The sequence below is a fragment of the Erpetoichthys calabaricus genome, chromosome 2 (genome assembly GCF_900747795.2).
Source record: "Erpetoichthys calabaricus chromosome 2, fErpCal1.3, whole genome shotgun sequence".
NCBI lineage: Eukaryota > Metazoa > Chordata > Cladistia > Polypteriformes > Polypteridae > Erpetoichthys > Erpetoichthys calabaricus.
Window position 1 is genome coordinate 3176805 of NC_041395.2, and position 15241 is coordinate 3192045.

At 42.6% G+C, this 15241-nt stretch overlaps 1 protein-coding gene across 1 annotated transcript in view; it reads left to right on the top strand.

Moving 5' to 3' along the window:
- LOC127526859 (uncharacterized) overlaps positions 1–15241 on the top strand; it is an 84506-nt gene that overhangs the window by 66190 nt on the left and 3075 nt on the right. Inside the window, exons 22-26 of the mRNA XM_051924009.1 lie at positions 6285–6413; positions 6492–6512; positions 7144–7257; positions 9425–9562; positions 14781–14900. Coding sequence (XP_051779969.1) covers positions 6285–6413; positions 6492–6512; positions 7144–7257; positions 9425–9562; positions 14781–14900 — 522 coding nt within the window. The remainder of the gene's footprint in view (positions 1–6284; positions 6414–6491; positions 6513–7143; positions 7258–9424; positions 9563–14780; positions 14901–15241) is intronic.

Genomic DNA, 15241 nt, shown 5'->3' on the forward strand with positions numbered 1-15241 from the left:
TGACAAGTCTATGAACGAGGATAGCAGTGGTGTGGCGAGTGAGGGAGGAGCGAATACGATTAATGTTACGAAAGTGGAAATATGCAGACAGGGAGATATTGTTGATGTGGGACTGAAAGGATAAAGTACTGTCAAAGATGACACCTGTGGGGAAGGGGAAACAGAAGAAATATCAATAACAAATGAGACATGATCAGTTTTGGATAATGTTGATTTTGTACCAGTAAGGAGAACCTCAGTTTGACTTTTCTTTAAATGCACCTTGGGGATGTCACAAAATTTAATTTTGTTGTGTTACACAATGACAATAAAGTGCTTGAACTTGAACTTGAAGTTTTGTCACTATTTAATTTAAGAAAGTTTGAAGAAAACCAGGATTTGAGTTCTGCTATGCAATCAATAAGTGAGGAGGGCAAAAAGGAAGCAGTAGGTTTGCTAGTGAGACAGAGCTGGGGGTCATCAGCATACCAGTGGAAGCTAATGTTATATTTATGAAAGTGGAAGGAGATAAATAATTAACAGGAGGGGCCCCAGGACAAAGCCCACCTGAAGTAACAGCGGTGGGTTGGGATTTGAGTTTTAAGCTGAACAAACTGAGTGTGGCCTGAGAGGTAGGATCTGAACCAGTCTAGTGGAGTGTGGGTAATGCCAATCGAAGATAATCTATTGAGAAGAGTCGTGTGACAAATAGTGTCAAAGGCTGCACTCAGATCAAGGAGGAGGAGAATTGGAATTAAACCAGAATCAGCTGCCATAAGGAGGTCATTAGTCATTTTTATATTTGCCGTTTCTGTACTGTGGAGGGGACGAAAACCGGACTGAAACTGTTCATACAGATTATTTTGAGATAAATGAGAATGAAGTTGAATAGCCACTATTTTTTCAAGTATTTTGGAAATGAAGGGTAAATTAGAACTTAGTACAAAAATTACTGAGATTAGTTGGATCGGCACCAGGTGTTTTGAGTATTGGGGTTAGTACAGCAGTTTTAAAAGATGAAGGAACAGTACTAGTAGTGAAAGAAGAGTGGATTATAGCAGAGATAAGGGGGACCAGAAAGGGGGGGCAGGCTTTGACCAGAACTGTAGGGAGGGGGGTCCAGTTGACAGGTGGATGGCTTAGACTTACAGAGATCTGAGATTTATGAGAAAGTAAAAAGTGGAAAAGATGAAAATGAGTGAGTTGGTGAGTGAAATTCAAATGAAGTACTGGAGGAATTCGTACAGAGAGACTGGTGTATCCACTGGATTTTTTCATTAAAAAAGGACATAAGGGAATTGAAGAGCTCAGTTCCAAAATCAGCTAAGTACAAAAGAAAAATTTTGGACATAAATAGGAAAATCTGGGTCTGTAAGCAGATTTTGAAACTAATTTCCTAAAACTATAGCGTTACACTGTTGCAAATTAGCAGGTTTTGAAGCTCAAACATATTTTCGGCGCATGACCAACTGTATGAAAAGTCACAATCACAAGTTCATTAAATTTTACCAAAAGGTGTAATTAGCAGATTTTGGAACTCACATCTTCAATTGCAAAATTCAGTTGAGTAAAGGTGAGAAGGTGAAGAATCTGGGGGTTGTGTGATATTGTTAAGTAGTGAAAACAATGACTTGGTGTTGCCTTCACTGGAAGAAATAATGAGAGTATAATAGATTTAGTTTGGGCAATACAGTCCTTGTAATCAAGTATATGGTTTTTATACATCTCTTTGTGAACAAAGAGTCCAGTTTTTTTATAGAACCGTTCAAGTTGCCGGCCTTTGGCATTCAAAAGCCGAAGTTCAGGTGTGAACCAGGGAGCAGAAAAGGAGAAAGAAACAGATCTAGTTTTTAATGGAGTGACAGAGTTAAGAATCCCATTAAGTCCAGTGTTATAGTGTGAGACCAGTTCTTCAGGAATGTCCATAAGGGAATCAATACTAGAAGAAAGAGAGTCTAAGTTAATATTCTTAATATTACGGAAAGACAGAAGGGAAAGCTTAGTATTGGAAAGTGCAAGATTAACATTGAATGAAATAAGAAAATGATCAGTTCTGGGGAGTTCATCTGCAGTACAATCAAGTGGGGTAACTCCAGGACAGCAAACCAAGTTCAAGATATGTCCTTAGGAATGAGTGGGAACATCAGTGTGCTGCTGGAATCCCAAACTCTCAAGACAGGATGTCAAGTCTCTAGTAAGAGGGACATTGATATTATCCATATGTATATTGAAATCCCCCAGAAGGATTATGTTTGATGAAACAGTAGATAAGTGTGTAAGGAAAACAGTAAAGTCTTTCAGAAAGTCATTATTTGGTTTAGAGGGCCGGTAGACAGTTGCAATAATAGTAGGAATAGAGCCATTTAATTGACATACAAGAGATTCAAAAGAACTGAAGGCAGGAACAGACAATTGCAAGACTTTCCATTTCTCATGATACATTAACACGAGTCCTCCACCTCGGCCAGAGCCACAGGGTTGAGAGATGTAAACAAACCCCAGGGGAGTGGATTCGTTAAGTTGGGAAAAGTCATGGGGTTGCTGCCATGTCTCAGTTAGACAGAAAAAGTCAAACTTATAATCAGCGAGGAGATCGTGGATGAGAGGCCCCTTACTCGTGAGTGAGCGGATGTTCAGCAGACCGAAGTTGACAACGGCGTTATTGCATTTAGCAATGGTGTTAGCCGACCGGGCTGGGCTGGCTAACACACTGTGGTCAGCGACTCTACCTAAATTATGTGGAGGACGTTGAGAACTTGTCCAGATAGAGTTTATTATTATCGAACTGTCAGCTTGGATACTCTGTCGGGACCTGCGGTGGATGTATCTCCGATGGGGGATCAGTCAGTGGAGGCTCGGACAGGTGAAAGCGGAGTCGGAGTAGCTCGGCAGCTGAGTACTGGAGCAGGCCCATCACAGGTTAGATAGTGAGTGACAGGAGGGACCAAACAAACACGAACCAAATAAATATCCTACTGGTCCACATGTTAAACGAAGATGCAGACAAGGGAAAGCAGAAGACAGACAACTCAGATGTCCGGAGAACAAATCCAGGTAAGTCTGAAAGCGGGGATAGGCCTCAGAATAGTCTATACACAGCCAAATCAGCTAGAAATCAGTCTAGCTTTAAATAATTGAAAAATAAAACTCAACGAATAAAACTGTCCACAATGAAAAAAGCTGCTTAGTCCATTAGATTGTAAAAAAAAAAAAAAAGGTTAATCGTAAAAAAGTTAAAAAAGATAAAAAGTTACTGGAGAGCAACGGCGACTACGCCATGCCAGCGTTCACTCAACCGGAAGTTTACCCCTTAGCAGGAATGGCTGGATGGTTTTGAAGACGCTGCCAGGTGAAAATATGGCCTTGTGGAGCAGACAGATAATTGCATCCTCCCCTCTAATCTTTGTCCAATAGGCAAACTGCAGTGGATCCAAGGTGGTCTACCATAAGGGGACTTGTATAGTCCAGGACCAGCCTCTCAAAGGTCTTCATGACATGAGACATACAGTAAGTGCCTGGTCTGTAGTCATGGCAGCTTCTGATTGTGTCAGTAATGTGCTGCTTGATCTTCTCCTTGATTGTGACTTCCATTATAAGCTGACTGACCTTCAGTTATTTGGATTAGAACAGCGTGCAGTCCTTGCCAAGCTGTTACTATCATATCTCTGATATCTGTGCCATCGGAGATCTCTTGTAAAAAGTCTGATTCATGTGTGAAAGCAAATTAATCTCAGAACTAACCAACTTCTGAAGGTAACTAAACAGCTGAAAAATTTTGAATATGGAGTTAGGTTTTAATTTGGTTGCAGGGCTTTGGTTAACATGTAAGGGTCGTTTTCTGAAAATGTAAATATTAGAAGTGGAGTCCCCCTCCAATCAGTGCTGTGGCTGAGGCTTTTTAAGAGATACATCCAGGTCAGGTTCAGGTTAGGTTGGGGAGCATCACTGATAAAGAGCATTGGCGCACCCTCCACACAATGAAAGAGCTCGGGATCCCAGTTTGCAACCCCCGAGGCAGACACACTTTCCAGTCCCACACTCCAGAACTGACCATCTATTTGGTGCAGCCAGGTGTTACATGGGCGACCCCTTAGCCTGGTTCAGCAGTTCATTTCCTCAGCAATGAAACTTCCGTGAGCCGAATCACATTTGAGGAATCATGCCACATGGCCGTTGTAGCTGCTTTTTTCCAAAGTTATCAAAGTTCAGCAGCTCTAACTCAAAAAATGGGATTCAACAAAAACCTGACGTGCAGAAATGATTCCACAGACAAAATATCTTCGAATTTAAAAGTTTAGTTAAGTTTCAAAGTAAAACAGTTCACACAAAAAAGAAAATTAAAATAACAAAAAAGGGAAAAATTTATAATAAGAAAAGTTCAGTTCTAAGCTTAATCTTGTTCCATGTTAAATCGTTACTATTCACTTATCATTTCTGAACCATTTCAAAATGGTCAGAAAACTGTATGCTTATCCCATCTCTGAGTAGAAAATGAGTCTTTCAAGTCCTTCTTTACTGGGACCTGCTCTAAACACAACAGAATCTAATATCACACTGTTGCTCAGTTATAGCAAGAAGGTTCTATCTCTTACTAACTTATAGAGGGAAAAGACCATACCATTGTCTATGACTATGGAAGAAATTATATTCTATTCAAATTAAGCAAACATTAATATGAGTTTAACTCAAAACTTTAACTTTCTAAGATTGGCTCTTACAGCTGTATTGTTGTAACTGACACTCCCTTACAATGCAGGCAATGTAGCTGGTTTGGGACTTTATGAGTAACTGCTCGTTCAACACAAAGTCAAACCAGCGGTACCAATGGATTCTCCGAAGAGGTACCAAAGGAGTTCAGTCTTCTTCTCAGGTCACTGGATAGCGTCCATGTCTTGCAGTCATATAGCAAAACAGGGAGCACCAGGACTCTAAAGACTGAGACCTTCTTGTCCTTTTGTAAAGATATCAGGAGCGCCACACACCCCTTTCAGCGACCTCACGACCCCCTCATGCTCTCTCAATCCGTCTACTGACTTCATAGGAAGAGTCACCAGAGACATGAATGTCACTGCTGAGGTAAGTAAACCTCTCGATGACGAGGTCGACACTCTCTCTGCAGACAGACACACTGCTGATGGCCGTGCCCAAGAGGTCATTAAAGGCCTGGATCTTGGTTTTTATCCAGGACACTTGCAAGCCCAGACACTCAGACTCCTCACTCAGTCTCTCAGGTGAGGAGTCTCTCGGGAAAACTAGCAACACCAACACAACCCTCAAAATATTGAAATGTGACGACACACAATTCTCATATTACCCCAATACCCATGACTAAACGGTGAGGAGCAGGCCTAACATCCTTGAGAAGTTTGCTGATGACACAACAATAATGAGTCTTATTTCTAATGGTAACGAGACTAAATTCAAAGCCCAGAAAATTCCATCTTCCTCAATGTGGCCAAGATGAAAGAGATAATAGTGGCTTTCAAGAAGAAAGAAGACAAACACTCCACTATCACCAACAACGGGCCTGCTATGGAGCCGTTTTAAGAGCTCACATGGACTGTCCATATGGAAAAATTGGTGAAGGAAGTGACTGAAGAAGTTTGGCATAAATCCACACACCCTCAGGCCATGTTAAGGAGCACCATTAAGAGCATCCAAACTGGTTGTGTCACTGCCTGATATTTATGCTGCACTGCCCTCAATCACAAATCATTGGAGATAACGTTCCTAACCTACAAGACATTCTGTATTACTTAGGTGGTAGCTAAGGGAAACCAGGAAAATCATCAATAGCTGCTGTCATCCAAGTCATGGACTATTCACATTATTACCTTCAGGCAGACAGTACCATAGCACTGGATCCATGACCAGCAGGCTCCAAAACACCAAGTTCTTCCATCAAGCAGTTTAGATGCTGAGCTCTGCATAGTGACAGGCCAAAGACTTATCAACAGCCCACCTGCCAGGCGCATCTATGCTGCTGTTCCCTGGTGCCGACAGGCTATCTCTTTACTGCCATTAGTGTATGAGTCGTCGGTATGTCTAATTGTTTACTTACAGTATGTGATGATTTGATATTTACTGTATGTTGATTTATTATGTGTATACTCTAAATGTATTTATTACATGTATGCTTTCATTTAAACATATCTATTTTGTGTATTCTCTATTGTGTATATTTCCACTCAAATTTGTTTTGGACTTTGCACGCTCACTTGCACATGCGTGTTAAGTGACGTGACAATAGAGTTGAATTGACGTGACTGGTCAGTCTCATGTCTGATGTTCATTTCCTCTTGCAGGTGAAGAGTTTCTTAGACAATGCACACCTACTGAGTTGTGTAACAAAAGTGTGTCTTTTGACTATGGAATCGGAAGCATAATGTGGACTTTCAATTGTTGCAGTTCCGACTTGTGCAATTCTCAGAACGGTAAGACTTTATCCCCGCCTGATGGTTCTGGTGTAATGGTGGACTTTTCTCTCCTTCCTTGTATGTTCTGCTTTGTAGTAGATCTTTACATCGGCATGGGTGAGTGATTTGAAAGACACATCTGCTCTATCGGGCTACTTTCACTGTAATAAGGTTTATTTTTTTATTTTTTTGTTTCTTCTAACTTTTGTTGTTTTTTGTATTTCGAAATCCCACATTATGGTAGATAATTCCCTTCCTGGATTTCTGAGCTGAGACTTCATTTGTCTGTAAAAGAACCTGTCATGGAGTCTTCAAGTGGTTGGATTAAAAGTAAAACTAAGGAGTGTAATGTAAAAATAACTAATAATTTAATATTTTCACTTTAGCTAATCCACCGCTTTTCATAGAAGTCTCACAGTTTGGGTAAATGTAACTGAAAGATAAAACATAAACATCTGAGTATCTTCAATATCAAGCAAAAAACACAAACTTGCGAATCAATGCAGGAGAAATAAGCAGCCATAGGAATTTCTTTTGGACTCACGTTCATCCCTTGTTGGAGCGTGTTGGTCATAAATTGTAAGGGACGCGTTGTGCATCCACCATGGTTGTGTTCTTCACTGGGCTGGCATACCAAGGCACCTGAGCACCAGAGGCATTGAAGAAAGAAGGTCAGCAGTGCCTTATGTGTTCCTACTTGAAAATGTCTTTTAAATTGAGCATTTCTCTTTTGTTTTCTCCCATGTAGTCACAGCAATCACATTTGGTGAACCTAATGGACTTGTGTGCTGTGGAGCTGATACTGGCATTTGTGGCAATCTTGTGCAATGCACAGGCATCGAGGAATTCTGCTTTACAAGTGGTGAGTAAGACACCCAGAAGGAAATGCTGCTTTTGTTCATTTTCTGAATTATTTTTATTTTAGTTTAGTTGGCTACTTATTCCTTTGTTCCTGTGATCCAACAATAGGCACAGTGCCATCATGTAATGCTGGAGATGATAGGGAAAAATTGAAGTCCCTCATCCACTTCAGCATTCGCACATGAAAAGGTTCTTCTGACTGCAGCAATATGTAAGAAATTCATGTATTAAAGATGCACCTGGCATTGTAATCTTGGGCGTGACGCCAGTCCTTTATTAGACGAAGCCTTTCTCATGTAGGAATATTCAAGAGAATATCTAGCAGTTTGCTGTAAAAGCGAATCCAAAAAGATAACTTGTTCATCTAATACAATGGCACATTTCATCATTGGGTATTTGGTTACACAGAGACATCCCTGGTGCTTCATTGAAGCCAGGAGCGACCTTGAGGGTCTGCATACTAGAGTGAGGTCATCCTACTTGGACATGTCAGACAAAAGGCGATAGAGCTGAAAGGATTAACAGACTAAAAATGTTACCTAAAGGTTTTCCACTACAGGCTCTTGACCACATAACATGGTAGTTTTGTGACCACATGTTGATGGGTCACATCGAGGTGGTCATACACAAACTTACCAGACACCCTTCTGATCTTTTTAAAATGATTATTGTCTATTTGACTGACACTGGTGTCTTACACAATCCTGGTGTTTATCACCTTATTTGGATGTCTCGAGGAGTGCTGAGTTCAAGGTGAGAACTAAGCAGACAGCCTTGTGTTTACAGCCCACCACACCACACCACCATCACCAGATTGCCGTTTTTTTTGTATGTTGCACTTCTGATTGGCTGGTTGTTCTTCATCTTCATCATGTTTGTTCTGTCCCTTATTTCTTTTGCTTGCTGTTATGAACCGAGAGTCCCCAAACACTAGAGAGCCCCATAAATGCTCAACAGATGCCCACTGGGGGTAATTCACCCTTAAGCCCTGGCTAGATATAAGCGCAACAACAGGGTCTTTATAAAATAAAAGGTTTATTACAAAGTCCTGTTGGAGCACAAAAGGCAAAAAACAAAATTTCTGAAAAAATAAGGCAATCCAGTGGATAGAAAGCAATAATTCAAAAATCCAAAGGGGCAATAAAAAGATGAGTCAATGAATCACAAAAGCAAAGCACAGAAATATCACAACAACTCACCCAAAACTCTGAAGTGAAATCAGATGAACCACAAGAAACTGTGGGTTGTCTCCCCTTTCATAGGACTGAGGGCAGGAGGACCACCCATGAAACACACGAAACATAACACAGGCATAGAAAACAAACTGACGCAACAATGAACAGAAGGGACAAAAACAAGGAATTCAGCCTCAGCCAGAGGAGGAACCCTGACACTTGAGTTACAGTGGTTTGTATCCATAAGGGTCGAGGTTACCGTGCAGGGTGACATCAATGTTTGCTCGCGTTTAGACCAGCAATTTGCCTTAGCAGGGCTTTTAGCCCCCACAGGCTGTCTTCATTGTTTGCTCAGTTTTGGTGTCCTCAGCAGTACTTTCTGCACATAGTCTTTTTTGATCTTAGAGGCCTGCTGGTCACGTCTTTACTAACATCTTTCTTTTATTCTGTGCCTGGATTGCAGACAACCATTTGCACCAAAAACTTGCATTCCCTTCACCCTCATCATTTCTTGCAGTCCAGTCCCACCTGTTAAAGTGAAGGCCACAGCCTGTTTTGAAAGATCCGTCACACATTCTGCCTCAGGACCCCCAAAATATGCAAATGGGGACAACTCTGAATAAAATGGTGGCAGGCCTCATGTACGATGGTGGGAGGAAATGACTGGTCCGGCATTGGCAAGAGTATAAAGATTGTGACTGGGAATGCTGGGAACATAATGGGAAAACCACTTCTGTGATTTTCAACAAGTTTAGCAGCTCACCACTTTGTTTTCTCCCATCTGCCCTGTCTCTCTGTGTGTGTGTCCCACAAAGAAATATTGTTAGGGTTAAATTGTTTTAATTATCAATAAAGTGTAAAAGTTCAGTAACAGTGAAGCCTAGTGGTCACTCAGAAAAACACTAAGACACATGGTGACACTAAAATCAGCATCTTCTAAAATGTCCTTACTAGATGTTTACTGCCTTTAGTCAATAATGTATCACTTTGCAGAGGTGTTGGGAGTTAACACAAGATACAATCAAGGCTGTGCGTCACAAAGCGTCTGTGATACTCCATGGAGATCCAACGTCAACCTGCCGTTTACACATGCCATCAGCTGCTGCCAAGGTTTCCTGTGCAATAAGCCAGGTAAGTGACGCTCAAGAGATTATCCACTGTTTTATTTTTATAGTTTGTAATCACAATAACAAATTAAGGGTGGAACCTCGGGCAGCCTTTTTGTTCTTGGGCACCGTGTCATGTACATTTCGTTTCATGTTCTCATCTTTAAATCTGCCTCTGTGTGTGTGCGTGAGCTGAGCTGGACTCAGCGCTGCTCACCACATCAAGTTGGTTTGCTTGCACTGTGTTATGGTTGTGTAATTGTCTACTGATGTTAATTATGACTACACACACTTGCAACTTCGAATCAATGAAGGAAATTTGTTGTGTCCATCATCAATCCTTGTTTCCAATCTGAAAGTACAGTAAGTGTTTGAAGTAACTGAGGTGTTACTGATGTTGTGATCACTGAAGATGATTCATTTACTGGTATGAAGAGCTCTAGACCCGTGGTCAGTGGCACAGCTAATTAAGCAGGGCATGTTGGGTTTTAATGGTGCTAGAAGTACCGTCATAGTGTTTTTGATTTACAGCAAATACGACCTTGAGTTCATCACTGTGGATAGTGCTATATAAATGTAATGAATTATTATTATTATACATAAGAGACGAGAGTGAGATGGACCTCATCCCACACGATGCAAGGTCGCAGGTTAGCACTTCTGCTGAACAAGCCCAGAGCTAAACACCCATCAGACGTACACAGAAAAGCCAACACACATCACTCAGCATGATGCTCAGTATAGTAGAGGATGATAAAATAAAATAAACTTAAAAAGTAAACTCAGGAATACAAACTCAGGAAAGTCTGTTCTGTAGTTCAGCCTACCGCTGCATGAAGCTAACAAGGCCACTAAAGTAATGCCATTGAGCTGTCAAAATACTCTAAATACCATAGACAAAGTAAAACTGAGCGATATTAAAATCTTTAAACACACAAATACAAAGGCAGATGCTAAACCACTGCACTCACCATTAGAAGAGTCGAAGAAGAAGAGCATGCTAAAGGCTGAAATGTGGACAGTAACATAATGAACCGGAGCAAACGTCAACTAGGACACACCAGCCACAGCTAGATAGATAGATAGATAGATAGATAGATAGATAGATAGATAGATAGATAGATAGATAGATAGATAGATAGATAGATAGATAGATAGATAGATAGATAGATAGATAGATAGATAGATAGATAGATAGATAGATAGATAGATAGATAGACACTTTATTAATCCCAAGGGGAAATTCCCATACTCCAGCAGCAGCATACTGATAAAGACAACATTAAATTAAAGATTGATAACAATGCAGGTATACAGACAGACAATAACTTTGTATAATGTTAACGTTTACCCACCCTGGTGGAATTGAAGAGTCGCATAGTGTGGTGGAGGAACGATCTCCTCAGTCTGTCAGTGGAGCAGGACGGTGACAGCAGTCTGTCGCTGAAGCTGCTCCTCTGTCTGGAGATGATCCTGTTCAGTGGATGCAGTGGATTCTCCATAATTGACAGGAGTCTGCTCAGCGCCCATCACTCTGCCACAGATGTCAAACTGTCCAGCTCCGTGCCTACAATAGAGCCTGCCTTCCTCACCAGTTTGTCCAGGCGTGAGAAGTCCTTCTTCTTAATGCTGCCTCCCCAGCACACCACCGCGTAGAAGAGGGCGCTCGCCACAACCGTCTGATAGAACATCTGCAGCATCTTATTGCAGATGTTGAAGGACGCCAGCCTTCTAAGGAAGTATAGTCTGCTCTGTCCTTTCTTGCACAGAGCATCAGTATTGGCAGTCCAGTCCAATTTATCATCCAGCTGCACTCCCAGGTATTTACAGGTCTGCACCCTCAGCACACAGTCACCTCTGATGATCATGGGGTCCTCCTAAAATCCACCACCAGCTCCTTGGTTTTGCTGGTGTTCAGGTGTAGGTGGTTTGACTCGCACCATTTAACAAAGTCCTTGATGAGGTTCCTATACTCCTCCTCCTGCCCACTCCTGGTGCAGCCCATGATAGCAGTGTCATCAGCGAATTTTTGCACGTGGCAGGACTCTGAGTTGTATTGGAAGTCCGATGTATATAGGCTGAACAGGACCGGAGAAAGTACAGTCCCCTGCGGCGCTCTAGTGTTGCTAACCACAATGTCAGACTTGCAATTCCGAGACGCACATACTGAGGTCTGTCTTTAAGATAGTCCACAATCCATGCCACCAGGTATGAATCTACTTCCATCTCTGTCAGCTTGTTCCTAAGGAGCAGAGGTTGGATTGTGTTGAAGGAGCTAGAGAAGTCCAGAAACATAATTCTTACAGCACCACTGCCTCTGTCCAAGTGGGAGAGGGATCGATGTAGCATATAGATGATGGCATCCTCCGCTCCCACCTTCTCCTGGTATGCGAACTGCAGAGGGTCGAGGGTGTGGCGGACCTGTGGCCTCAGGTGGTGAAGCAACAGCCTTTCCATGGTCTTCATCACATGCGACATCAGAGCGACAGGCCTGAAGTCATTCAGCTCACTAGGACGTGATACCTTTGGGACTGGGGTGATGCAAGATGTTTTCCAAAGCCTTGGGACTCTCCCCTGTTCCAGGCTCAGGTTGAAGATGCACTGTAGAGGACTCCCCAGCTCTAACGCACAGACCTTCAGCAGTCGTGGCGATACTCCATCTGGACCCGCTGCTTTGCTGGCATGAAGTCTCCTCAGCTCTCTGCTTACCAGGGCTGCTGTAATTGTGGGTTGGGGGAAACTCTCTCCTATGCTGGTATCCGCAGATGGATGTGTGGAGGGTGCAGTACTCCGAGGTGAGAGTGGGTTAGGGTGGTCAAACCTGTTAAAGAAGTTGTTCATCTGGTTTGCTCTCTCCACATCTCTCTCGATTGTGGCACCCCGAGCCAGTGATGATCTTCATCCCATCCCACATTTCATTCATGCTGTTATTCTGCAACTTCTGCTCCAGCTTTCTCCTTTACCGATCCTTCGCCACCCTGAGCTGGACTCGGGGTTCCTTCTGCACGCGCTTGAGCTCATGCTGATCACCGCCTTTAACACTAGAATTACCAGAGTCTACGAAAAAACTCGTAGATCCGGCCCACCTTAAATTGCTTCTTAAATCCGTTCACACCTCTTCGCCAGCGTCTTTTGTCCTCTAAATGTGCTGATAAAAGACAAGCTGCCAGCAGCCTGCTATTCCATCCCCCCTCCGACTTAGAACGTGAACGCACTTTTCCCAGCTCATGCCTTGATTGATTGTCTGGGAGTGAACTGGAGTTTTAGACTTGAAATAATACATCGTTATTTGGAACACACAAGTCGGAGGGGGGATGGAATAGCCGGCTGCTGGCAGCTTGTCTTTTATCAGCACATTTAGAGGACAAAAGACGCTGGCGGAGAGGTGTGAACGGATTTAAGAAGCGATTTAAGGTGGGCCAGATCTACGAGTTTTTTCGTAGACTCTGGTAATTCTAGTGTTAAAAGACCTTTTCTTCTGGTTCAAAAGGCCCTTGATGTCACTTGTAATCCATGGTTTGTTGTTAGCATAGCAGCATACTGTTCTTACTGGAACTTCAATGTCCATACAGAAGTTGATGTAGTCAGTAGTGCAGTCAACAACTTCCTCAATGTTTTCACTATGTGATCCCTGCAGGATATCCCAGTCTGTAGTTCCAGTCTCTCAGAGCCTGCTCTGCCTCAGGGGACCACTACCTGAATGAGTGCGTGGTTGTAGGTAGGACCCTCACTCTTGGTTTGTAGTGAGGCTGAAGCAGGACCAGTTTATGATCTGCTTTCCCAAGCGCAGGCAGCGGGGTGGCGCTGTATGCATCTTTAACGTTTGCATACAGTAAATCAATAGTCCTATTTCCTCGGGTGTTACAATCCACATACTGGGAGAAGGCAGGTAATGTTTGTCCAGCGTTACATGGTTGAAGTCTCCAGCAATTAGCACAAGCGCCTCAGGGTGATGCGTTTGCAGTTTAGCAACAGCAGAATGGATGATGTCACCCACTATCTCCACATCTGCCCGAGGAGGGATGTAAACAATAACAACAGTGACGTGTTCAAACTCTCTGGGCAAGTAATAGGGACGCAGACTTACGGCCAACAGTTTGATGTCCCTGCAGCAAGTGGAGATTTTAACGTTTACATGTCCAGAGTTGCACCACGTTGTGTTCATATAGAGAGCGAGTCCACCCCCTTTCTGCTTTCCGCAGGTATTTGCGTCTCTGTCCGCTCTAACTGTGGCAAACCCGGGTAGCTCCACGGTAGCATCTGGGATGTTAGTTGTTAGCCACGTTTCACTAAAACACAACAAACTGCATTCTCTGTAGGTCCTGACATTTTTCAACAGCGCTTTTGCCAGTTCGTCGATCTTATTTGGTAGCGAGTTCACATTTCCCAGGATCACAGAAGGCACCAAAGGCTTGTAGCGCCACTTTCTCGCTAAACGCTTGGCTTTTATCTTAGCGCCGGCTCTGTTGCCATGATACCGTCTTCTTACCTCGTCAGGTAAATAGGGAACCACACCAGCGTGGGCATTTGTTCTCAGCACCTGAAGTTGATTACTTGAGTAGACGAGTCTCGGTGTGTAAAAATCCATGTTAAAGTAGTAAAAAGTGTCCAGGGAACAAGACCACATAAAAGAAAGTGGTAGGAGTGATCAGTAAAATAGAGCAAAAGGTAGAAAGATAAAGTCATACAAGGAGCTGCTGGAAAGGCTGCCACAAGCGGCGGCGCCTGAATCATGTAGCAACATACTGATAGGTGAGAACATTCATCGTAACAAGTCCTGAATATTCACAGTTTAACTACTCAGCTGAAGAATCCAGCACTGGAAACAGAAGACCTTGTAGGCAGCATCAAGATGTTACACAATATAAAGGCACCTCTGACAATCAAACCAACAATTGAAAGTTCTTCTTCTATCTAAATGTGACATCATTATTCCTGCTCATAGGCGATTTGCTAGTGCTTGACCCTCTATGACTAGTATATCACGTTCGGCCTTCTCCACACGGCTGTTCCCCTTATAATATTAATTTCCTCCTCCTTGGGTTCTGCTGCAGTGAATGGATTTCTCCTTCACACAATTTGTCGCAGAGATTTTAACTTACACATTATGATGATGCAATTTGTAAAAGACAAGTAAAATGTTAAGTGAAATTGTGAAAACTATTGAGTGTACGTCAAGGGGCTTTGTATGCAGACTACGTTATGACATTGTTTCACCTTTTTCTGTTTTTTTTTTCTCCAAGCTTCCATGTTGGTTTGCAATCAATGTTCTTCCTCTTCTCTGGAATTGTGTGACAGTACCATGAGTCTTTGCAGCTTTCAATTTAACAACTGCGTGACGGCCCTAAGCCTGTATAGCTCTGGTAAGTCCATTTGCACCACTGTGAAGAAACTGGACTTCACACACACATCGCATCCTAGAGTTTAACTGCAGAAGCAATATAAACTGGGGACCACATTTCTTTCCTTGGGCCTCTTGGTGGATCTTCCACTCTATAGTTGGCCTGATGTTCTTTCAGTGTTCTTCAATGAATGTCCTCTATCAGAATGTTTTTACTTTGCCACATTCGATTGCCTTTCCCTGTGTTAAGGTCATGGATGACGGGATTCTCAGATGACTAACTGGTGTTCCGGGGTCACTGAGGAGTGTGTAATTAAATTAGGTTATTTCATTACATTCCTGAATCTACTCTGCATAATCTTA